The sequence below is a fragment of the Melanotaenia boesemani genome, chromosome 4, assembly GCF_017639745.1.
Source record: "Melanotaenia boesemani isolate fMelBoe1 chromosome 4, fMelBoe1.pri, whole genome shotgun sequence".
Lineage (NCBI taxonomy): Eukaryota > Metazoa > Chordata > Actinopteri > Atheriniformes > Melanotaeniidae > Melanotaenia > Melanotaenia boesemani.
This window is the reverse complement of record NC_055685.1, coordinates 24740741-24767452: the sequence shown is the minus strand read 5'-3', so window position 1 is coordinate 24767452 and position 26712 is coordinate 24740741. Positions and strand designations below refer to the sequence as shown.

Genomic DNA, 26712 nt, shown 5'->3' with positions numbered 1-26712 from the left:
TGTGAAAAAGCTGTAGCTGGGATTCAACAGCACATAATAAACCTTAACTCACTTATCTGACTCCAGTAACAACAGCCCAGTTGCTCTAAGATCTCACATTATGAAAGTCCTGGAGAGAATGTTGTTGGTTAACCTGCAAAGTGAACGCCTTTTAGCACTCAATATAGTTTGCACATCATCCTGAGCTTGGTGTGTAAGATGTCATATCTGCTTGAATGAGTCCACTCTCATCTCAACAAAGCAAGCAGCACTATGAGAATCATTTTCTTTGATTTTTCCAGTGCTTTAAATAGAGCTCAGCCTGCAATGTGAGAAGCTCCAGCAACTAGAGGTGGATGCCTCCACAACCACCTGGATTATTGACTATCTGACACACAGACCACAGTTTGTGAGACTGAAGGGTTGTGTGTCTGAGAATCTGGTCAGCACCACAGGAGGACTATACTCTAGCCTTTTCTCTTAAATCTATGCACCTCAGACTGTCAATGTAACTATCTGCAGAAATGACAGCTGTGGGGCATGTTAGGAAGTAGAGGACCACTCTACACCTCATTCAAAGTAATGAATGAAGAGGGGGAATGGTGGCCGGAAAGTGCAACACAATATTATATCGAGTGAAATACTTTTACATGTTTGCAATACAAATTTACATCTAAAGTACAATGGCGAAACACTTTTACCAAGGGATAAACATCTTTACATTTCATATAAAACAGGTGTACAAAATGTGAAACACTTTTACAAGTTTACCGAAACACTTTAACAAGTTCAGGAAACACAATTACAAAGATAGGTGTTTCAGCAAAGTTTGTGACCCATCAGAATCTGTGACCACAGGGAGCCCTCTGCACTTATGCCTTAGAAGACGAACAAAGTCTTGAAAACACTTATATGTAAGGCTGTTTTTTTCTTGGTAAAAATGTTTTGCAGCTGCACAAATTTGCATCAAAGATTGTAAAAGTGTTTCATGTTTTGTACAGGTGTTTTTTCTGGAATGTAAAGTTGTTTAGCCCTCAGTAACAGTGCTTTGGCATTGGACTTTTGTTTTGTAAATGTAAATATGGTTTCAATTATGTACATGTACATCATGACAATGTAAAAGTGTTGCAGTGGATGCAAATGTGTATTGCAAAAATGTAAACATGTTTTACTAGATTACTAGAATATTGTTTTGTCCTTCCCGGCCACCGTAGAAAGGGCAGACTTTGGAAAAGCTCGGATCCTTCGGGTTTTGTCACAAAAAGCTGCATATCTTCCATAAACCTAAGAAGAGAGCACAATCCTCTTTGTAGACATCTGTTGGTCCAGTACCATCTGTCAAATTTAAGTTACATCTTGTGAAAAATCAATTTTATTTTTAACTATAAGATGTTTTAAAAATAGTCTTTTATTTAGGTTAATTACTTAATTACTTCGAGAGATTATTTTAGCAGTTATTGAAACCAAACAGTTTCAAGCAAAATAAATGTCAATCTGTAAATACAGCTGAGACCACTTTACAGCCTTAAAAAACAAAACAAAGAAGAAAGATTTAAGATACACATATAACAACATTATGAAAGAAGCTCAGGACACAGAAGCTGTTGAAAAGCTATCTCTTTTTTATATGACACAAGAATGACATTTAAGAAAACACAAAATAAAAAATACAAAACAAAAAAAAATAAAAACATGCACTTTGAAAAAAGAAAATGGGGTCGAGGAGATGGGGAAAAAAGGGAACACACACTTTGGAATACATGAATATATCATCATACTTTCAGTGACCTTCAAATCTTTGTGACATTTTATACATGAATTCATAAATATAATCATAAATATAATCTTCTCTCACCATATTGCCTATCTTTACAAGTCTCATACATCTAAGTGTACATCTACTGCACCATATTGCATATCTCAAATAGAGGTGGGGTAGTCAATAGTTATTTAATACTCCAGCTTCCTTGAATAGGAAGGTAATACAAGTGAAAAGTGATGCAAATAGAGAAAAAGACTGAGTTTTTTTTCTCATCTCAAACAGCTAAAGAAATATCCTGTAGTGTTTTGACATCAACATCTTGGTATGATACGTGTGGCTGTTTGTGTGTCTGTGTGTTGTATATGATTATGGTACAACTGTATTCTAAGATATGAAGGATCGTCACTAGTTTTCAGAACAATTGCTCAAAGTTATACACTACATCAATTTTAACCACATTGCTTGCCATAATGCAGTATTTTTTTAACATCTTGCTACACTCAAGCAGACCTGGGTCAAATTGTTTTGGGACTTCATGAGTACTTAGACTCAACTACAAGCATATTTGTGTCTTCTGCATATATATATCCTCATTAGTTGGGCAATCCTGCTCTTGTATCTTGATAGTTGTTCAGTTATATTCCATTCAGGGGCAGGTAAAAGCTATGTTTAACATGGTTCTGTTTGGTTCAAAGCGCTACGCATGGCCCAAAGAACAGCAAAAGCCTATAATAATCTTTTATCTTTAGGACTGAATAATGGTGCTGATACATCTTTGAAGGCCATAAACTCTTTAATAACAATGCAATTGCTGTAATGCTGGCACAGGGCACTAAACAAGGGCTTGTTCCAGAAAGTCTAATAAAAGAGAAGATGGGTTACTGTTGGAAATAGGCCAAGTCTGCTGCTTCAGAAAGAGAAATCATGTTTAAAATTATCGATAAGGCAAGTTTCCCCTGTGCCTTAGAAAGTGTCTCCTGTCCTTAGGTAAGCATAAAAGCAGGTAATAAGTTTTGATGTGTTTATTATCCTGATCTCAGATGTTGGCTCTGGATCAGAAAAATTTCAGACAATTATTCATATTTATTTTTTCTTATTTCTGACTTTCAGTTCTGATATGCAAATCATGTCAATAATGCACCTGTGTATTATTATTGTATATTTTAAAGAAATGTGAGTGCCTTACAAAGATTTTATGTGTAGCCAAACATCATTATAGGATGTATTATTTGGCCCAGGTCTGCATTTAATACACTTTAGCCCTTCCACATGTATGCAGGAAGTAAAAAACAGTCCACTCTAGGAGAGGCTGCATGTTTCCACTAACTACCCACATGTTTTCTCAGCAGCAGTTACATACTCTTATTTTTCTTCAAAGAGGTGCTTTGTTAATTTTTATAAGAACTAAGCTTCCTGCTCGTCCTTGTCTCCTTCTTTCTCACAGATAGAGACAGACTTGTCAACAAAAACAAACAAAAAGACAGAATATATGTTCTTCCAATTTCTCATTACCCACCACATTTGCTAAAGATGGAAGAGGGCGATGCTACCATTATTGATGGATATTACAAAAGAGAAAAGACTAACTGTACAAAGTTCAGTTCTTTCCAAGCTTCAGCGTTTGCTGTCTGTCCATTACTGGCTGTGTTGTTTTTGCACGAAGGTTGTGGGCACATTAGGTCAAGCAAGCCCTGTTTCATCTAACTGAATAGTGATGTTTATCACTCACTAATTTTTTTTCAGGCTTATCTTTCTAATAGCTTCCTGAATATTTTGTAATGATAGTTTACATACAAAATCCAGAACTGCCACATTTTCCAAGGCCGAATCCTGGTTGTGCTCAAAGGCTAAACCCCTTGAGGTTACTGTTAACACCTGTCAGAACAGTTGCATCCTATGCAAAAAGGGTGCCAAGAAGCAACTGTGAGAAATGACTTGAGCCAAGCAGCCAAATTTGAGGAGTAAATTGAGAGAACACAAGACTGAACGAAGAGAGAGAATTTAAGGATTGTTTCACAGGATGTATTTAGGAGTCTCTCCATGTTCTGTTCAATGTCAAGAAATGCAAAGGGTTACAGTTCCACTGCAGAGAGGCAACAAGTGTTTCATCTTTTTTTCCTGGAGCTTGTGTCTGTTGGCTGATTGTTGCTTTTCATGTTCAAGCTTGTCATCTCACTGTCTTCTTCTGCAGCTCTTTCCCGTCCCTCCATCCAAGGGTTAGACAAGAAACCATGAGCATCTACGCCATAGAAGTGACAGCCATCTTTACTCTGAGCAGATCGATTAGACTGGTCTAGAGAGCCTGTGCTGTTACATTTCTTCATCGTTGGTGCCAGTGAGTCTGGAGTGAGCAGAGATGTCAAGGAGAGGCTGTTTAGTGTTTCAGACAAATGTTCGCTGTTTTGGGCTTGGCGGTACCCCTCCCTTCCTGTCCCTGTGCTTACTTCCTCATCTGAAGGGTCCATGGAGTCCTGTTGGGGGCAGCCTGGGCCGGTGCTGCCACCTCTGCTGCTGCTGCTCTGGTTCCTCTGGTGCCTTTGAGTAGCTTGGAGGTTAAGAACAGTACTGCGCCTCTTTAGCGAAGGCTGACCCAGGTCTGCTGAAGGCGATCCACGGGGGTGCGAGGTATGGCTGGAAATTGGGCAGGGATGAGGCATAGGGAGAGCCAAGTCTTGAGAAGGAGAAACACTGAAGCTAAGTCCTTCTTCAAGTGTGGTCTGCAGACTTCCCTCTGAACTGGCCAAAGATGAGTCACTGTGGGATGGGTGCTGGACAGACACAAAGAATGATCATGTAAATATCTAAATCTAAATCAGCTGTGAAAGAGAAAATCAACTGATAAATCAAAGCTCTGTCTAAACTTTTATAACGCCATGATTTTCCCAAACATAATTAGATGACTTAAAAGAGGTTCTGAACTCAGGTAAAAAGAAAGATAATGACTTTCTGGAATTGACAACTATCTCCATAACTGAAAGTGTCACAAAACCTTCAAGTCCGGAAGAGCGTGCACAATGTGGCTGTAGTAGTCACTGTGGTAGGAATGCCTGAATGGTGCTGTGAGGAGCAACAGTGGCTGAGTGATTGAGTTCTGTTACTTTAATGAAATAACCAACCAGCAGTCAGTTACATCATGAAAAAAGGCTATTACTCAGATGTTCTCAAGAATATTTCTAAGACAATATGAACCAAAAGACAGAAGACCGTGAGGAGTGGTACAGAAAGACGGATCGCCCAAGAGAGAAAGAGATAAAGGAAACAGAAGAAAAGCAACATGAGGGACTGTGAAGAGCCTGAGCCAAGAACAACAGTGTGCACAGCATCAGTATCAGGCTCCGGGCTGGCTAGGCTAATTAGCAGAGTGCCGCAGAGCATTACTGTAGCAGCTGAGGATCACAGAGGCACTCAGGCACAGGCTAAACAAACCACGCAGGTACGGGAGAAAGGAAAAATCTGTTTCCATGGTTGCAAAAAGGAAAGAGAACTCAAAAGAAGGGTCCTTTTTATTCTTCCACGCAGAAGCCAACAGAGAGGAGGTGTTAGTTTCAGAATGGAGGGGCATTAGCTTTAACTATCATCAAATAACCTGAGTTTAAAACTACATTACATCATCAGTGGAGGATGGGAAGTTACACATGTAGTTAACACCACATATTTAGTTTCTTAATAGGCTGCTCATGAACTTTTTATTTCACATTTTATCACAGCACAAGCAGTTGACTTCTTATAGTATTAAATACTTTCATCGTAATGGTAGGTTGTACTTCAGGTACTTAACCATTTTACTGTAATGTCAATAAAATATTATTTTTTGTGTCAGTAATTAGTGTCTTGGTTCTGTGTGTCGCCATACAGGAAGATATACCACAGTGTCAGACTTCTAGATCTCCGTATTTTGGCTCACAGGTTTTGTCTTTTGGCATATTCCATCTGGTTGTGTGTGCTTATGGTTATATTATGTGAAATATATTGATGTCAATTTTCCTTTTATTGTCTATCCAGCCATTTAGACACAAACTGATCCATCCATCTGGACATTATACCTGAGAGCTCAGTGGCCTACTGTTGGCACCAGGTGAGCGGAGGGAGGCCCAGGAGGCTGGAGAAGCCAACCTGGAAGGCCCTCTGTCTCCTTGGCTGACACTGTCTCCAGGACTGTCTGAATGAGCTGCAGCAGCAGGGTGGAAGAAGTCTGCTGGTAGTTGAAATATGGGTCGGGGCACACCAACAGTTCCACTGCAACTTCCTCCATCGCTGTCTGAAACAAGGAAATTACAGTTTAGTACAGCTTTGTACAGACAATTGTTCATTTTTTTAAATTATTATTTTATAGTGTATCTAATCATGTTACAGTACAACCCCAATGATATGTGAATCCAATAACACAATATTTTATTTACGGCAGAACAAAGGAAACATAATTTTTTTAAAAGTGAGACTAATGTTTAATCACAAATAGTAGCAACACATCAACAAAAATAAAAGGAAGAAACAAACAAACAAAACCAGAACATGGTCATGTTTAGCATCTTGTAGCATCTGCTCTTCTTTAACAACAGTCTGTAAACATCTGGGACAGAGGAAACCAGCTGTGGGACCTTTGGGAGAGGAATACTGTCCCACTACTGTCTGATAGGATTGTACCTGTTCAACAGTCCTATTGAATAGTCCTACCAAATGTATTTAAATGTGTCAAAAGTCTTAATGACTGGCAGGCCATCCATCACCTGGACTCTTCTACTACAAAGCAATGCTGTTGTTATAGACCATGTATGTGGTTTAGTAGCCTCGATGGTAAACTGTGCTCAGAGAGTGTGATTTCTGGTGATGATTTTCATGAGATAATCATGACAGGTTTAATGCAGTGTCATCTGAAGGCCTTAGAGTCATGGGGGCATAATACTGATTTTAAGAACTTTTGCACAGAGATGTCTCTAGATTGTTAGAATCGTGTGATGTTATTGTGTATTGTTGATAATGAAATATTCAAACTTTTACATCAAGCAGCATTCTGAAACAGTTTTTCATTCATCCAGGTCAGGGGCTCTTCTCCTTGTGGAAGAGGATGCTTTAGTGAAGGGACTTTTTAATGAGGGCATAACAAATGTGCTCTTTTTATATCCATTACAGCACTGATCTGCTGCCAACTAGCCACATTAGATTCCTCCAGCTCTTTTGTTTTAGCACTGTTTACTATTCTAGCATTTTTTTTCCAATCTCAGCTTGTCTAAGATGTGTTAATACAAACAACAAGGCTCATTTAACAGTTAAATACCGACATCTTTAATTAATTTTTCATTAGTTTTATTATTATGATTTCTTTTTTTTTTATTACAGAATTAATTATTTTTCATTACATAGAAAGATCTATGCTAACTTTAATCATTTGATATTTTCTGTCTTTTATTGTAAAACAAACTTTATAGAATTCAATAAATTAAAATATGTATATAGAAATTTAATTTAATTTAATTTAATTTAATTTAATTTAATTTAATTTAATTTAATTTAATTTAATTTAATTTTACAAGTTACACATTTCTGGAGTTACGTTTTTGAACACTCACTTGCCAGAAAGGCTTTTTAAGACCCTCAGTGCAGGGTAATCCAATAATTTGTCTACACTAAACATTAATTGGATTTGATCCAAGTGCTCATTATCTCCTTACAGAAAGGTTAGAACCGATGCATGTAATAGACTGCTTTAGGTCTGTTTTCACCATGGCATATTACTTAAAAACATCAGTTTAAATTATTTTAAACCATGCTGACAGTCTAAGTACATATCACAAATTATTCAAGATCATATTTATCAAAAATCAGAATATAACAAAAAAAAACAAAACAAAACAAGATTTGTGCTTACAATTTACAGGCCAGAGAGAAAGGTCATTTTACTCTTCAGTCAGCATTCTCTGACCACTTCCTGTATGTGGTGAAGAATCTAATGGGAATCTATGATAAATCAATTTAAATTCTGAACTATGTATTAAGATACTACATTTAAATGTCTTTTTTCCTTTTTTTTATAAACTTATGAACGGCATCACATTTATTTGCTGGAAAACCACAACAGAACTCGTTATTTGCTCTGCAGAACCCTAACTGCAAAAAAAGGGTTTTAAAAAGTTGTATGAAAAAACAAACTAAAAAAAAATCAACAAAAAAACAACAACAACAACAAAAAAAACAGTAAGGTAATTAACTGCAAAGCATTTTTGAGTAATTACACAAAAATCCTGTTGTGTAAACCTACATCAAGATTGTAAATTAAAATATATAGAACTGGACAGATTTACTCACACAATTAAATTAGGCAGCTTGTAACACAAGTTTCTTCAACTTTTTCAAAGATATTTCAACTAAACAACATGAGTTATTTCAGTTCAAAGACAAGCAGAACTGACTAGCTATCCTAACTTTGTTAAATTTAAAATTTTACACCCTTAAATTTAGGTTTTCACAACATCAGAACCTTCAGTTCAGTTTACTCAGAAAGCTTTGCAGCATGTAACCCCCTCAGAAAGCTGTCACATCTCACATAAAATGGATCAACACTGTGCAACAAAGAGCCTATGATGAAAAAAAAGAGCACATGACGTTTTTGCATGTCATTTTCTATACAGCTTAGTCTAATTGAGGTTCACAGGGGGTTGGAGCCTGTCTTGCCTAATTAGCAGATGAAAGGCAGGGTACACCCTGGACAGGTCGCTAGTCCATCAGTCCAACACAGAGACATACAACCACTGATCACATTCACTCCTTGGAAAATCTAGAGTGACCAATTAACCTAACATGCATGTCTTAGGACGGTGTGAGGAAGCCAGAATATACAGAGATCTACGCGTACATGGGGAGATTAGGCCACTGTTTGAACCCCCAGCTGAGGCTGGAACCAGCGACCTTCTTGCTTCAACACCACCGCACTGCTGTGGTGCAGATCTTCAGTGAAGGTTTTAATTTGAATGACTAAAACAAGAGGAAAAACATTTGCAAGCTCATGCTAAGAGGAAGAAAGTTCTTTGGAGTGGTAATATATGCCACAGAAACATTTGCTCTCATCACCTTTTAGTTATACTGGGCTGTGTAGTCTATTTATTTTTACAAGCATGTTGGTGTCAAGGTCAAAACTAAAGATGAAAGCAAAGAAATTCTGTATCTTCTATTATCCTTCCCTTTGTTGTGGAGATTTACTTCATTTACAACAAGCGGTATTTTACTTTTCCACCTTTTGTTTATACACATTTACTGTTACTGACTCCAAGTCTGTGGACCAGCCTGAAACCAGCAACAGTGAGAGTGAATAGGATTATAAAAAATATTTAAAAAAGCCTCTTTGCTGAAATATCTATCCATAATGGCTGTGCACAACACATGGTATGTTTAACATACCTGGCTGTTTAACACAGAAGCTGAACTGTTTCCAAATGGACAATTAAATAAGTAATATATTAAGTAGAAACGCACTATTTTAGTTTCCCCATTCTGTTTCTTTGTTTCCTTGTTGCTGAATTGTAACTGTTTATTATTTTCTATTTTTATTTTTATTTTAGTTGGGGTGGGCAACAAACTATGGTGTTAGGAAAACACTACTGAATGGGGTATGAAAATTACTGGAACATTAGCCTCCTTTCTCTAGATTACCACAGTGAAGTACACTGTGCAAATAATGCCAACAGCAGGAAAATACGCAGTCCAAAAATGTCAAAGGTCTGTTCTGGGTGTCACACCAAGAGCCCCTGACCAAGTGAAGTGAAAATGGGTTGTTGTGTTCAATTTTGTTGTTTTATTGCAATCCTGGCCCAATATGAAAAGCTATGTAATGAACTTACATTTAATAGCTATCATTAAAAACTAAACAAATTATTTTTGGAAGATAATAAATTATAACTATGAGGGTGTTTATTTGGGGTACACGTAAATACACTTGCCTGTGATATCAATTATGAATAGTTGGTGCACTGAGGACAAATGTATCATGGCTTAATTCACAATGGATTAAAATCATAATAAAATACTGTATGTTGGACGCTGTGTTACCAGTGCAGTTACTTCAGTACCTTTGTCATGTGCAGGGCTTTCCTGCCTCTGTGAAAGAGGATGAAGCTGAGGATGGATGGCCTCTTCAAACAATTCACCACCCTCACTACCTGAGCTGGAGGGATGGAGCCCTCTGTAGCCTCCTTGGGTGTGCAACTCCTCTGAACTGTGGGAATCACTGCTGCCTCTCTTAGAGTGAGATGGGAAAATTAGGGGAGAAATAGAAGACACAGAAGTCAGTGAACAAGTAGGCGAGAGAAGATACAGAGATGCAGACAGAGTAGGCACAATATCCAGGTGTGCTGATGTTCACTGGAGCAGGAAAGATATCAAACTGAAGCCTTTCATTTCCCCTTATCATAATGGAAATCAATTTGTTTCCAATTTAAAAAAGCTCCCTCATCATGCCCCCTCCTTTATCCATCTCTGCAAGTCTGATTTAGAATTGGATGTGGTAACAAGAAAATAACTGCAGTTCTCAAAGCATCAAATTGCTTGGTTGCTGTTTGTTCTAAACTTGATCAAATGAACTTGTCATCCATATTGTGGTAATGAAACAGGCCAAGTGGAACTGCTATGAAGTGTTCATCTGAAGATATAGATATGAAGGACACACTGACACAATCCAGTCCATATGCACTGAAAACATAGTGGGAGGCAGCTATTTTAAACATGAGGGAAACAAGGGTGTAATTTAATGATTTGTAACTCAAAAAAGCCTGAAAAACATGTAGTATACCCTTCATGCTTGTGAATATATAACTTTAAATGCATCTTAAAAATGGAGCGCAAAGTCAAATTTTTTAGAAGGCTTTATTTGGCCTTTAAATAAAATGTAAAAAAATAAAAAAATATATGTTTACCATTTACTGCCATGTTATATGTCCAAATTATTGTAGTGCATTAATGTATTATTGTATTCACCAGGGGGCAAAAGACAAGTATCAGATTGTGTACAACATGGTTTTGAGCCAAGTTTTTACCATAAAATCATGTAAAAGTTTACAGAAACTATAAGTATCAAATATGATACATGAGACATTAAAAGGTTACCAAAAAAAGTGAATTAGGAGGACCATGCATTCTCTTTTACCCAAGCATGTCCTCTTTTAGAAAGCAAGGAAAATATGTCTGGCTAGACTTTCAAAATCATCCAGGATTTCGCTCTATCTCAACCCTTAATATGTTTACAATAGATTTGTGTAGCATTTCACTTCCCCCCACTAGCTTTGTGTTATTTACTCTCTCACAGCCTCTGTCGTGTTTCAAGGAGCAGCAGGAGAGGGAGGGGTAGAGGAGGCAGCTGCAGAGCGGATGGTGTCGACAGTGCAGAGAGGCCAGAGTGGTGGGTGTTTGTGCAAAATTGCAGAGAAAGTGCAGGTATTCTCAGATGGGCTTCACATGCAAAGCCTGTCAAGTAATCCTAGTGAGCTGAGTAGGTACCGAAACTCTGCTGCAACTGAATGAGTGAGTGAGCATACCTGACTGCCTCTGACAAGCAGCTGGTAGCTGCTGTGTTCATCCAGGCTGAGGTCATCAGGCAGAGCTGGAGATGAAGATTTGTCTGACAGCTGCTCCGACATCAGTGACGCCTGCTCTACCTCTGCCAGTCGAATCTGTTTCACAAACACACAGCAGCCAGTCAGACTGGTGCAAAATTTATCAGCAGAACATCTGTGGAAAAAAAAAAGGAAAAAAAAAAAAGGCAGAAACCTGATTTGGATGTGGTTGACGGATGTAGGGTATTATTAGGGAAGTACTGAATTTTCTCAGAAAATTTTGGAACAAAAGCTTTTTTTGTGTGTGTCTGTGTAGAAACATTAACAATTACTACAGTCAAAACCTAAAAAGAAAGTGACTTATTGTTTTGATTCACAACATACAAGAACTTTGAATGAAATAGAATTTCAGTTAAATGCTCCATATTTGAGTTATGAGCCTATTGCGTCATATCTAAAGATGTGCCATTAACACTAGAACTGCCAATATTCCAATATTCCTAGAACCACAGAGTAGGGTAATTTTTACCACCCCCTGCTGCAACAGCACAAATAACGCAAAGATACACTGAAGTTGTTCATTTACATTTATTATTTTAATAGTTATAATGAAACTTAAACTTGACTGTTTAGCTTAAAAAAATAGCTAAACAGTCAAAACAGCATAAATAACAAAATAACAAATTTCAATATTTTAGTTCATTTTAGAAGAAGATAGTATAAATAAACGTTGCTGCAAGCCCTCTGACTTGCGCGTGCGTCTGAATCCTTGGTCATGTTTCAAGATGTGTCAGGTGGGTATCCTACGTCGCCGCAGACCGCTTGTGTCCTTTGCATGGGCCGATCCCCGCCTGCAGGCCCGTCAGCTACCAGGGCTGAGTATGTGTGGTGGGTGACTCCTCAGTTGTGACAAAAAGCTGGGACCTTTTCCTTGGTCTGTGATCTTTCATCAGGTCATCCTCACTAAATGATTCATTACCGGGTAAAAATGACAGATCATCACTTTCTCCCCCCACCGATTCCTCCACCGTCTCGTCAGAATCCTCCACACCCACATTCAGAGTTACTTCTCCTCCCTCCGACTCTCCGTCACTCAGGTCTTGGAATAATAACCAAACTTCTTTGGCATTCATCCATCTATTGTATTTATCCGTTTGTCAAATTTAGCACTAGATTACCCTAAACGATTATAAAACCCTATTACTCTCTCTCTGATAGCTGTCAAACTCACGTGCGTTACTAAGCAACCAGGAGTGACGCGAATGGGCATGGCGTGAAAACATCTGACAGCTTAACACAGTGTATTAAATTAGACGGTAGAAATTACCTCCTTGGCGGTTCTAGGTATATATGCTCAGATTTCTTTTTCTTGTGATCACACACTCACCAAAATTCACTGTTTACTGGACCCATTTCAGGAAAAGTCATGAATTGAGAGAAATAGGGATTTTATTTTAACAGAGATACAAGTGTTTGAAAAACCAAGGAGGTAAAACTTACCCCCTTGGCGGTTCTAGTGTTAAAGATTCAAAAATATTAAAAATTATAGATGTTTTCTCTGTTGACAAAATGGAGGAACCAAAAGCTGATGATGGGACTACACTAAAAATGTGTCTTTTTTATATCAGAGAGCATTAACTGTAAATGTCTCATTACTGAGATCCAGATGAAGTAATCGTTATATCATTATTTATATCATTTAGCTTTGTGGGGAGAGAGGAACTAGGGCTCACATCTTGACTGGGTGTAAAACAGTACTCAGCCAGGACAGACACAGATGACAAGGTGCTTCTGACACTAGCTAACACCCTAGAGCAGGAAAGGAAGAAAAATCACTAAGCACCTAAGAAAACTCTATCAATCCTGTTTGTAGGGGAGGGGGAAAAGCCAACGACAGCAGCACCAAGAAACGTCTTGCTACAAGAAGCCTAATTGTAGGAAATGAAGGCAGGAGGAAGGCTGCAATTCTCCTAGATTGTCCAGAAAACTCTGAGGCTGGATTCGTTGCTGTGGTTCGAAGAAGCAGAAGAAATCCATCCTCATAGAACTTACAGTCCCATGGGAAGAGGGGTTTGAACAGTCCTTCGAAAGGAAAAGTGCCAAATACCAAGACCTTCTGCACAAGTGTAGGAAGGGGGGATGGAAAGCATGGCTGTTCCCAGTTGAGGTTGGCTGTAGAGGATTCCCAGCACAGTTATTATGGGCAATTGCTCACAGCTGTAGGAGTAACAGGGAACAAGAGGAAGACAGTATGTGGAAGGATGGAGGAGGCAGCAGAAAGAGCCTCTTGTTAGTTGGGAACCAAGTGGGAAAGATGGGCAGTGACTTGGCTACCACTGACCCTTCATCGAGAGGTTGTTGCCGTCAAGGTCGAAATACCTAATGAATGCCTAACGACTTCAACTCCTCCTGGTCAAGGCTACATTCACTCAAGATGAATGAAGAGAAGGATCTTTCATATGCATTTGCAAAATATGCATGGGGAACCTATCCGCTTAGGTCACACCTCTTCACATGGAACATAATATTTAAAGCACATTGAAAACAAGCCTCTATGACTCATGCAATGAAGCACATACACTTCACTTGCCACATGACCAGATAGAGAAATACACAGTCACAAGTGCATCATGTAAAAGACAGCTCAGTTCACATCTGTGTGTATCATGATTAAACTGTAGTGCACATGGCATAAGAATGTGTACTAAGTATCATTTGGAGGTGAAAAGTGTGACAGACCTGAAGTGAGACATGGAGTGATTGTACTGAGAAAATGCAGTGCATTTTCTGACAGCTAAGCTCTGCAATACTTGGTGTGGATGTTTCCACTATTATAGAAAAAAAAGCAAAATTTTCACATTATCTGTTATTATTCTGAATGGAATAAAACCAGATGAAAATTAAACCATAAATTTTAAAGAACATGTATTGTGAAACATAAGGGATAAGAAATAATTTGAGGGGTTAATTGACCAAATTCAAATATATTTGACGGAAACATATTCTAAATCTATAAACAGCAAGATATTTTTAATACATTTATTCAAACAGTTGACATGAATTGAGCGGATTCAATGAATTCATTTACATATAGTTGCATAACCAAAATGTAACACCGCTATAGATTTATACATTTATGTATTCATTTTTTTAAATGACATTTCATATAATTTTACATTAGAGGTTATTTAAATACATCAAATCCCACAGCTTCACATCATGTATGTTTCATACTGTTAATACATGTTTATTTTTTGTGTATGATGGCTTTCCCTGTGGATATATGGATGAATAAACAATATTTTCAGAGAACTGCTGCAGCCTGGGGAAACTGAGATTGTTTGGATCCTCGGTGAGGCTTGATCTTGTGTTGACTGGAGGGTGCGGATGTGTCTCTTGGTAGGTGTTGAATACATTTATAGGGTTGATACATGGAGTGTTTCTAAGTTTTTGTGTTACATACTGATTGCATTTGGCCAAAGAAAGATCCACATTCATGTGTAGAGTGTTTCTTCAGTTCCACACAGAAATGTAATCCTATACAACCCAGTGGCTAATGGCCACAAACACATTTAGTCTACAAAGTGGTGTGCATTTTACACACACTGGATTTATTCAAACATGTTTTTTTTAAGACTTGAGCTAATTTCATAGTGAATTATTAGTGTTTGAACCCTTTTTTTCCCAGGAACTATGATGTAAAAGTGATCAGGTTGCTGAAAAAGCCTCAAGTAAAAGTTTGAGACTACTGGGTAAAACAAGTTCCTCCTGCAGGAAAATACAAAACTGTGCTCATATATACTTTTTGTTTTTGTTAATCTTTGGCTAATATTTAAGATGATATTACATATTTTTAACATTGCAGATCAGCCAGAAAAACACATAAGGTAATGTTCTTTTGCATGCATTATACATACATGTACTGTATATGTGCATGAGGGCAGAAATCACAATATGTAACTTGTGCAGTGACACTGTATTTGGGTGAAATTGTGCAGACTGTACAACTGTAATCACACCTACCTTTGTCTTTTTGTTTTACCTAACATTATTGCTTGATTTACTGACTTATTGTGTGCCAAACCTTATTTAATAACTGATTTTCTGTACCTTTACCAAAAGGAAATAAATCAATAAACAAGACTCTCTAAACAGCCAAAAGGATAGAAAGGTTTTTTTTAACATGGCTGCATGACTAAAAACAATCCACCATATCAGTCTTCCTCAGGGTCAACAAAATGAGGTGGTTATTTATAGTTCCTGTGCCTGATAGCAACAGAGAGAGGGAGGGTGTTTGTATGCCCAACACTCACCTCTTGTGGGTGGCTCTTGCAGTCCTTGCACACAGGAGAAGAGCAGTAGTGGTGAAAAACTGAGCCAGAGAGGTTGTCAATCATGTCCCCCTCCAATGAGTCCTTAATCAGCAGAGACACACTGTCCAGCCACTGGCTCTCCTGCAGCACACACACATGAAAACACTGCATTGACCTTTTAGACTTCAAGAAAGCACAGTTGATACTGCAATAGTATAATGTTCATTGATTGTCACAATGGTAATTAGATTGGACTGTGTTTATAATTTTTTTTGCTATTTTCATTTTTATTGTATCTTACTTCTTATCTAGTAGTGAAAGAAGATTGCCTCATTTAATATTCTCCAGGTTGAGAATTCATTTCAAAAAAGAATTAATCATTTGACTTGTCACTGCTGTACATGCAACATATAAACCAGTCACTGTGAAGTTGTTGGGAAAGGTAAATAATCAAGACTGGGGAAACATACTGCAAACAAATTGTCAAAGTCAATCTGGTCTCTGGTTTTTCTATCATCTAGTTTACTATTGATGCTCTTCCTTTTCTTCTGGCTCAAAATCTTATTTTTTTTGTAATGTTTTCAGTCTCTCACACTATCTGAATATTTCATCCATCCCCATGCCTCCTTTTCAATTCATTCACACACTAGTGCCTTCAGCCTGATGCATACATTTTGCAGCAACAACACAGCGACTCTTTGTCAGTTTCATTGTTCCCAATAGCCAGAAATGTAAACTCTTCTACTTCCTCTTCTTTCATGTTTTTCTTTCAGTTACTTCTTCTTTTGCATAACATGCTGATGTTTTATTTGATTAATCTGTTGAAGCCAATTTTATTGTCAGTCACCACTGGCAGCTGCAAGACCGAGATTGCTGACTTTTGCCTGCTTTATGCTGGGACAAGGACAGATGTCAACACTAGAAGCTAGTTTTTATTATTTGAGCGATCCTTTTATTTTTTTTTTATATTTTTTATTTATTATTATTATTTTTTTTCTACTGACATGTTTAATGTTCAGACTGCTTCTTCCCTCCTGTCCCAAGTGTTTCCCCTTGTTTCTGTCCATACACTACAGAAGTTCCTACTAAATGGTGTGAGCTGAAGAAGGCAACCACAGATTGTGGTCTGACAGTGCTCGCCCACTACCATGAGCAAAAACCTCCACACCGGTTTAAGTGATGAGAAAACACAGTGAGTTGGTGGTTGTGCTGAACTGTGCCCACAACCCTCGTCAAATCAAGCTTATATAATTATACAACTATCAAACCTGCATTTTCCATTGCCGTTTTAACACTATACCATAATTTCAGTATCTATCCCAGACAAGCACTAGATGAAGACCACTCTAACACAGCAACTGTCCCAGGATGTGGATTTTATTTATTTTTGTCAAAAGGAAAGGCATCTCTGAAACAAAGAAAAAAGAGAAAACTAAGCAGTTCTTAAAGATAATTGGTCAGAGTGTTTTTTTCTTTTTTCCTTTTTTTGTTTTGTACAAAAACACTATTGTATTGGTGCTAGAGTCTTTCACAGAGCAACTGTAATTACACAGTAATCATTAAGTAGTCTTTGCTTCTCTATCTGCTTTTGTAAGGAATTCATAGTTGTTATTTTTGTGTTATGTATGGTAAGGAAAAAGTAAAGGTTTACAGATTACCTTTATTTAGCACAGCACAAAAACAAAACAAAAAAAAAACAAAAAAACAAAAAACAAAAAACAAAAAAAGAAAAAAACAACTTTGGACTTTTTTAACATGATGAGTATTATTTCCAAAATGTCTAATTTCCTTCACATGAAGGTGAAAAAATAATTACTTGGCTGTTCTGTTAAAGATAAAGTACAGACACTCTTTTTTCCTCTTTTCCCTTGTATTTTTTTTTTTTTTTATCAACATCTGATGCTATGCTTTGCTTCCCTGTGCTGTTAGTATAGGACATTTCAGGTGAATTTTAAAGTCAACTAGTCAGGCCAGTCAAAATCGATTAGTCGATTAGTCATGACATCATTAATAATAAAATTAAAAAATACTTCTACGATCTCCAAATGGAAATTGTAATATGTGTATGAAATATTTGTATAATGTGTGTGTTCCATAAACAAGTGTTTTGTATTTATTTTTCACATTCTGTAGGCACTTGTGTCCTTCATTGTACATTAAGTAGATAAGAAAAGGGGTCAGGAAGAAATTCAAGATTGAATCTGGTCTAGCTGCATCTGATTTTTGGCTCCTTTGCCAGGTGAACTACACACCGCAGCCACAAGAGCGCTCTGCTACAACAAAACCAATTATTTTTGTTTATCTTTCCATCCAGTCTTTTTGCTCATGAAAAGCAATGTTTCTGTGTTGATTTAGTAACTGTGCTGCTTTGGTCTGTTGCCTCTACTATCTGTGAAAACTCTGACTGAAAGACCTGTTAAACTTTGCTGCTTACGCCTCCAAACTGAGTCCTGGAGGCAGAGGAGAGGCAATAATGGCTTGGCTGAAGATGCAGCTAGCCTCAGCATTAGCTCCTTTCATTTTACAATACATGATGGATTTACTGACCTTTGGACATCTAACGTTCACCCAAGGTAAGATCAGTTAACTAAATATTTGTAGCACTGGCTCTTTCTGTAGATAACATACAGTAAAAATGTGACATAGTGTTACAATCTGTCCTGCCACTCCTCCATTCACTCCACACCTGTTCCTCATCCTCATCAGTAATCTAGTCAACCTGCCACACCTGTCTTCCCTTGTTCCCCAGTCCTTTATATACCCCACCAGTTCAGTCACTCATTGTCGGACCTTAATCCACACATCTCAAGGACTCACTCCCGTTCCGTTTCCAGATTCCTCACGTCCCTGTTGGTAATTGTATGTGTATCTGCACTATTCCATACTGTTAATAAATCTGTTAAACATCCTCCTGTCTTCCTGGAGTCCAAGTGTAACACATAGTCACATATGGTGATTAATTATGATTAATTTGAAAACTGTAATTAATCTGATTAAAATTTTTATTCAGATTAATTACAGCTTAAAAATTGATTATAACGATTAATCACCATTCACAACTAATGTCTGAAATTTGCCCGTTTTTACTGCAAGCCAATGCATACAAATATTTAGTGTTAACTGACCTTTCCTTGAGTGAACATCAGATGTCCAAGCGTCAGTAAATGCAACATCTATATGTTGTTCTGCATCATCTCTACCATGTTCTAGATCATAATGCAGAATTCATACAGCATCTCACCAACCATCTACACATGATCACATGGTGATAATATCTACTATAAAACTATCAGATGTTGACAAATCAAGTTATACAGCTGATATTGATGAAAAAACTGATGATCTGGGTAAAAACACACAAATTATTTGTTTGTGCCCTCCTTTTTCTGGCCAAAGCTCCTGATTGTCTTTTCTTATTTTAGACATTCTGTGTGCTATAACTGTGAGCCAGGTGTTTCTTCTTTTTCTTAAAAGAAATTCAATCTCTCTATGAATGCAAATATGAACAGGTCAAAGTTTGAGCTTTCAATCTATGACAGCTGTTTGCTGGCTAATCAGGATGGAGATTAAAATTACAGTCTACTTTCAAAGGTACAAGAAAATACCTCTGCTTCCATTTATCTTTTTACTCCTTTCCTGGTTAAAAATACCAGTGGCCTGACAGACAATGAGCTATAAACACAATGAGCCTGTGGTAGAGCCTGCCACCCACTCACAATTTTGCTGTCTTCACACCGTTCCAATGTCAGCATATCTCACTGTTTCCCCATCCCTGCTCACCCCTCCCATTGATTCAATGTAATTCTTTCAGTCGGGTGACAGAGTTAATTTCCTTCCCTATAAACCAAAGTACTAAGGATTGCTTAGGTTCATTAGGTTCACACGGCACAGTTGCCAAGAAAACAGGGTTTGCTGGTGACAGGGAAACTAAGAGAAATCTCACACCAGCTTTTGTAACTGTATTTAAGCAGAATAACATGTTTTGGGGGTTGTTAGACTAATAAGATTTGATAACTGAATTGACAAGGATTGAATTGGACTTGAATAAATTGAATTTTAACTGAACTGGCTTGCTTTCTTCCTGTCATGATGTCACTTTTGTTGCAAAAATGGTGTTGTAAAAATAAACTAAACTAAATGGAATTAATTGGCATAAAGACCAATAGTCTTTAGTAATCAAATGAAGCTGCAACAGTCCATTCAAGCCTGGGTCAGTTTGTGTTGATAGCAGAGAACAAAGAATCATACTGTGAAATTTAAAGTGACAATATTTGACTTTTCTTGTCCATTTAAGGGCATTGGATTATCAAGATGAATCTAAACATTCTCCACATGGGTGAGAGGTGGGGTCCACTCCGAACATGTTACCTATCCATCACAAAGTTAAGGCACATGGCAGTCCACGCTCACACTCACACCTACTATTAATAAAGGATCCCCAGTCAACCTAACATGCATGTTTTAGTACCTTCAGAGAAAATCCACAGTTGGAGCATAATCAGATTTTTGCACATCATATTATTAATAGACTTAGTGAGGTGAACAAGTCATTAATACTGTTAGTAAATGTTTACCTGATCTTAGATTAAGTAGCACATTTCTGGGAAGCAATTTATCTTAAGTTTGCAATTTAATTTCAATTCTATTTTGGTTGAAAACAAAATAACCTTTGCTGAGCCATTTAAGGGTGCTGCAAAGCAGTGAGAAAACAATAATAAGAACTGTGTGTTTCATACCGTTGAGTGGGTTTAACTGCAAAGTATCTCAGCCAAGATAACGTAAAGCTACTATTATGAGTGTTTCCACATTAAAGAAAAGGTAAAATGACTGGTAGAAGAGAAAGGAGTTTCTCATGGAGTAAAAAAAAATAATCACTCAGCTCTACATGCAGTTACTCTCAGCTTTATGAACTGCTGCCGTTGCTTTGTGTATTCATTTTCATTCGCTTTTGGTAAATGGTCTGTATTCACATAGCTCTATTACCCAAAGTGCTTACAAGTATCACATTGACCCATTCACACACTGATGGCAGATGCCATGCAAGGCGCTCAACCACGACCCATCAGGAGCAATTTAGGGTGCGGTGTGTTGCTCTGGGACACCTTGACATGAGCTCAACAGGCCGGGGATTGAACCGACAACTCTTGGGCTACAAGACAACCACTCTACCCACTGAGCCACACTGCCCCGGCACTTTTAAAGAAGACTACACACCATTCACACAGGACAGTTAACAAGTGGAAACAAGTAGGACAGTTAGCAAAACCTATACTGTTGTGATGGTGTAAAACAGAATAGTGTGTACTTATAGAAGATTAAAGCTTAAGGTTTTGTTCAATTTTTTTCTTCTTTTCAGTACAATAAAATTGAACTAAAAAAGCTGTTTATCTTGAATACTAATTCCTATCTTTGTGCAGTAACATCCAAAATGAATGTTTTTAGAGGATTCTGAGGTTTATTGAACTATGTAGCAACAAACAACAACCACAAGCGTTTGGAGGTAACTCCTAATTAAATCACATTGTTGCTGTTACTCTCCCCACCAAATTGAAGTTAAAAATTCCACCATTGTGAAAAGACTCATTTAGGCAGGGAAATTACTTGATTTAACCATTTGCTCCTTCATTGCTTTCACAATTACTTTTTCACTCTGTTTTCCCACTCTGTTAAATGCCAAAGCAATCCTCTCTCTCCTTTGTCTTTTGCTCTTAGTTCTGTTTGCTATTTGCTGTAGCTCAGGAGGAAGAGCAGTCGTCTTTTGACCGGAAGGTAGGCGGATCAATTCCAGGCTTCCACTGACTACATGCCGAAGTGTCCTTGGGCAAGACACTTAACCCCACGTTGCCTCCCGATGTGCCTATCGGGGTGTGAACGGGTGAATGTGATAAGTAGTGGAAAGTGCTTTGAGTGTTTAAACTGACTGGATAAGCGCTATATAAGTACAAGTCCATTTACCATATTTGTTAATTGTTCCGTTTTCATATTGGTCTTGTTCTTCTTCTCTTTTGTTTCCACATTTTCTTTGTTATTTTTTTTTTTTTTTTTATTTCTTCTATTTGAAATATTTTAGAAATAATCATCAATAAGTACTCTAATTGAACATGAATATTTTTTTTACAAATGTAGCCTGGACTCACTGTTTGAGTAATCAGGCAGCTGAGAAATGAAAGGCAACCCATGCAACACCTCCACTGATGTGATGATATTTTTAGAACAGTGGAGACAGCCCCCCATTTAATATCTTTGCAAATGTGTAGGGGTCTTCGGCGTAGGTCATGTGTTGTGTTTTGTGTGTTTTTGCATGTACCTGGTATGTTTGTAAAGGTCATCAATAACTTGTACTTGTGCAAGTAGGGCAGCAGTATTTTATATCAGTAAAAAAAACAACTCCAGCTGCTGTGCAGTCACATAGAGCCTGACTGCTTGAGCAGCAACAACTGTAGGATTGTGAAGAGGTTGGTGATTAGTTGTCCAAAATGTCAGAAGCGACATTGTGGGGAGATAGATGGATGAAGTCCCAATTTGTTTGAAGCACTTTTAGAGGCCCTAAGGACAAGAAAGAACGTTTCCTTTCATTTTCTGAATACACTAAAACTACATTTTTGATGTAGTTCTGGACTTAAGGATCTGGGCTTAAGTTCCAGACTTAAGGATTTCATATTTAATGAAATCCTTAAATAACCAGAAAAAGATATTCTAATCATCTTGCATACTATAAAATCATAGACTATGCAATGCTTTTTGTTTGGCAAAAACTTTCTTTTAGTCCTAAGGATTTTTGTATTAGAGCAAAAAAAAAAAAAAAAAAAAAAAAAATCATCTGGTTATACCAGGTCTTAAAATGAGTTAAATACAACCTCAGATGAACCACAACATACGATATATTTTAGTGTCATCACTTATTTCACTAAAACTAAACCAGAAAAAAGAAGAATTTTGTAAAAACCACAACTCCAGGAGATTTTAGAGTGTACATAGCAGCCAGATCCTATTTATCTAACGCACTTGGTTGACTGATTATCCGCAGATGTGGGCACCGCAATAATTATTCGTCGGTTTGCAGATCTGGAACATTCAGGTGTGTGTTAATGCACTGCCAAGGAGGGAATACATCGGCGTTGACCTTAGAGTGGTAATTACTGATACCCATCGACCTGAGAAGGGCTACAAGTTTAACACTTTGAGTGAGAAAAAATTTTTCATAATCAGTGTCAGCTGGTGTCACTGATGTCAACAAACATTCAAAACAGCCGCCTATTTTCCCAAAAGTAAATATTTCAGTGCCAGACCATGCAATGTTCAGAGAAACTGCAACAAACCCAAGAACATCTCAGACCCTACAGGCCTCAGTTAGGATGTTAAATTTTGAATTTCATGATGGTAAAATTAGAATAAATAAATAAATAAGGACTGAATGAGTGTGGTCTTTTTTAGAAAAGAAACTCTGAGAGGAAAAAGTCTTTTTTCGTGGCAGCATGACTCAATATTGTAAATCAATAAACCTTTAGGGCCGGTTTCACGTTCAGGGTTTAAATTAAACCAGGACTAAGCTAATCTTGTTGTAACTTAATCCATGCTAATCTTGTGGCTTTCTGAGTTGTTATTTAACCTCAGATTAAGTAGTTCTAGACTACAGAGTCTCTGACTAAGGTAATCAAGGACTAGTCAGATCATGTGTTGGAAGCTGGATCAGGTTAACAATGTGCACATGGTGCAAAAGTGAGGTTGCCATGAAAACCTGGGCTGGAATTTTCTTACTATAAATAATTGCAGTCCACATGTCTGGAACAGGAGTATGAGCGCTGATTGAACATGGAGAAAGAGAAAAGGAAGCGGTCAAAAAACTTCAGTGAAACTGAGAAGGAGCTGTTCAAGGACATAATTCCAAGATACCCTATAATTGAAGTCAAGCATCATGATTCAACCACAGAAACCAAAAAACGAAATGCATGGACTGCAATTGTGAATGAATTCAACTCAAATGAAACAGTAACCAACAGGACCATCCATCAACTTCAGGTGAGATGTAATTATTTTATTCATGGTGGCTTGATTTGTACTAATTACGAACATATAGAAAGTATTTCCACTCATATGAGGCACACTCACAGATGTTCATATCATATTTGCCTTGTAAAGGTCCTGTGGAAAAACATCAAAATACAGCTGAAGAAAAAAACAGCCATTGCTCGTAGGGAGCGTTTCAAGACAGGTGGGGGACCTCCCGTTAAACCCCAGACAGATGACCTGGGAGACATGTTGACTGGGATGATCGACAGGCAACAACCCTTGGAAGGTATCCCAGATGATGATCATCTGGACAGTTCAGGTGGGGTAACTCAATACTCATTTGCTACAATGTATGTGTGGGTTTTTTTTGTCCCTTGCTCTTCTAAGGTAAATGGTAAAATTATTTGCATCCTGGAAAAAGAAATGTCAAGGCTTCTACTACTGAAATCCTATGTCTAATATAGAAATCCATTCTAGAACATAATGACCTGAGCGTGAATCAGATGTCAGAGGAGCCAGAACCGGGTCAGAAAAAGCTGACCTCTGCACCTGTGGCAGCAGCCAGTATCTGCAACCCCGGAAGCACGTCAAGAGTGAAAAGGCTGACTATTCATGAGAAACTTGCTGTAGAGTTCCATGAACGAAAAATGCAATATTTAAAAGACGAACATGAGCTCAAGATGAAAATCCTCCAAGTGGAGTTGTCTGTCAAAGAGATGGAGAGAGACATGATACAACGGCAGCAGCAACATGTCAGTGTTTATTGTAACAGTGCCCCTGTTGATCTTGTGCATTTGTGAAATAAAAATTTCACAGCACAATCTTATTCCAAAACAAAATGTATTCATTATTGAGCCAATCTAATCTGTTCATCTCAAGTACTCTCAAAATATGGTACAAAATAAAACTGATCACTTGTGGTTCATCCAACAGTATCCATTTTCTTTTCTCTATGAAAAGTGCTGCACAGCAAAGCTATTTCTATAAGCATGTCCAGTGTTGTCATTGACTACCTCTGCCATGGGAACATGAGGGTCTCTGTAATACTCAGTCGGTGGGTCTACGCAGCCATGCTGTCTGAGGTAATTATGAAGCACCGCCGTTGCCACGATAACAGTACAGCATCTTCTTGGTTGAAAACGTAACGTATACCTGAGACACTGGAAACGATTCTTCCAAATGCCAAACATGCGCTCTACTAGTCCTCTGGTGTGGATATGGGCTCGATTGTAGCGTTGCTGCTCAGGACTAGTTGGATGTAGATAAGGAGTAAACAAGTAATGCGTCTGTGCATAACCACTATCACCAAGTAGGATTCCACTGTGCTGTCCAGCTTCAAACTGAGCACACAAGGAGGAGTTTTGGAAAATCCTTGAGTCGTGTGTTGAACCGCTCCAACGTGCAACAATGTTTGAGAACTGCATAGTGGGAGTACAGACACCCTGTACATTTATTGAAAACCAGTTTTTACGATTCCTGTACAGCTCAGCATCTTCTGTCGAAGGGCACTTGATGGGAATCTGACATCCATCGATACAGCCAACTACTCCATGAAAGTTCCCATATTCATAGAACTGCAGCTTGTATGTGGTCTGATCAACAGCAGCTGGGAACTTGATGTAATCCTTTCTCAGTCCGCATATAGCTTTGCAGACTTTGTGCACTATTTTACAGACAGTTGATTCACTCACACCAAACAAATCTGCTGTTTCACGGTGGAATGTTCCACATGCCAGAAACCTCAAGGTGACAAGTATTTGAAGGGAAGGAGGTACAGGAGTTCCTCTTACAGAGTCACATGAAACCGTTGTCTGAAGCAAACATGATTTCAGCTGCATTGTCTTTGTACATACGGAAACGGTCACGGAATTCCATATCATCAAATTCATTAAGCAGGTTACTTCTGTCTCTGAGCAATCTTCTTTCTGGTCTTGGTGGTGGTCTTCCAGCATCATTGATGTAGTCAAGGTAATCCATTTTGACATGCAGGGTGAAGCAAACAGCCTTTAATCTGAAGTTAAACCTGCCCCTGACCAGGTTTAATTTAAGTCTTCATTTATACCTGGATTAGCTCTAGTCTTTTTTCAAGAAAGTGGATTATCTAACCCAGGACTAGGACAAGTCTAAGACTATCCTAATCCATATCTAGGAAAGCCATTTCAATAAGTCCTGGTTTAAAATGTGATTTAGTCTAGAATTAGGCCTAATCCCTGTACGGGAAACCGGCCCTTAGAGTTTTAAAACAATGTCTTTTGGACAAAAACAACAACAACAACAACAACAAAAAAAAAAAGCAATAACAAAGAAGTCAGACCATTATGCACACAACCAGAGGGGTATTGCACGAAACCAGAATAAAGAAATCCGGGATAATTAAGCAAGCCCAGCTTGACCTAGCTTGCGCGGCCTATCCTGGCTTAATTGATTGCAAGTTTGCTGAGCCAGGATGAGAAGGTGCGGCTAGGTTAAGCCAGGTGAAGATAGTTGGGATAAGTGCGTGTGCACGGCATACTGAAGCAGACCTCGCAATCGCTCACAGAATCACCGATGGGGAAATGGATAAAAGTTGCGCGTCCTACGTCACGGCCGCTGAACAACAGCTCCTGACGGAGTTCTCTGACGAAGTTAAGGATATTATAAGGAAAAAAGGCAATACCAATGCCATAAGTAAAGAATGCGAGAGAGCCTGGCAGACAATAGCCGACCGGCTCAATGCGTAAGTAGTCAAAAACTGTACAATTAATTAACAGTGCTCCACTGGAACTGTCATAATTAGGCTACAATTAAAGGAGTTACTTTTCAAATCCACTAACTGTTGCATACTTTAAGAGTGACAAGCAGGTGCATGTTACTCAGGAAATGTAGAGTATGATTAGGTGCAAACAATTATCCACAATGTGTCATTTAATCTATTTTCCTCATGTTACGTTTTTATCTATTTTATCTTTCTGTCCTTCATAAAGGACAAACCTGTCTGGCCATAAAAGGACCTGGCAGCAAGAAAAAATTAAATATAAGAACATTTTGCAGGCTGGTAAGTGACTCCAAAGTAGATAACCGTGAACAAATGAGGTGAATAGATGAGGTGTCTGCTGACATGTTCAATGTC

The 26712-nt window shown here is 38.1% G+C and overlaps 1 protein-coding gene across 1 annotated transcript in view; it reads right to left on the bottom strand.

The window, feature by feature from the left end:
- Nucleotides 1-1583: 1583 nt before the first annotated feature.
- LOC121638315 (voltage-dependent T-type calcium channel subunit alpha-1I-like) overlaps nt 1584-26712 on the bottom strand; it is a 275523-nt gene continuing 250394 nt past the window's right edge. The window contains exons 34-38 of the mRNA XM_041983021.1: nt 15594-15734; nt 11263-11397; nt 9802-9970; nt 5785-5999; nt 1584-4509 (exon numbers count right to left, since the gene is read on the bottom strand). Of these exons, the coding sequence (XP_041838955.1) occupies nt 3847-4509; nt 5785-5999; nt 9802-9970; nt 11263-11397; nt 15594-15734 (1323 nt within the window). The 3' untranslated portion in view covers nt 1584-3846. The remainder of the gene's footprint in view (nt 4510-5784; nt 6000-9801; nt 9971-11262; nt 11398-15593; nt 15735-26712) is intronic.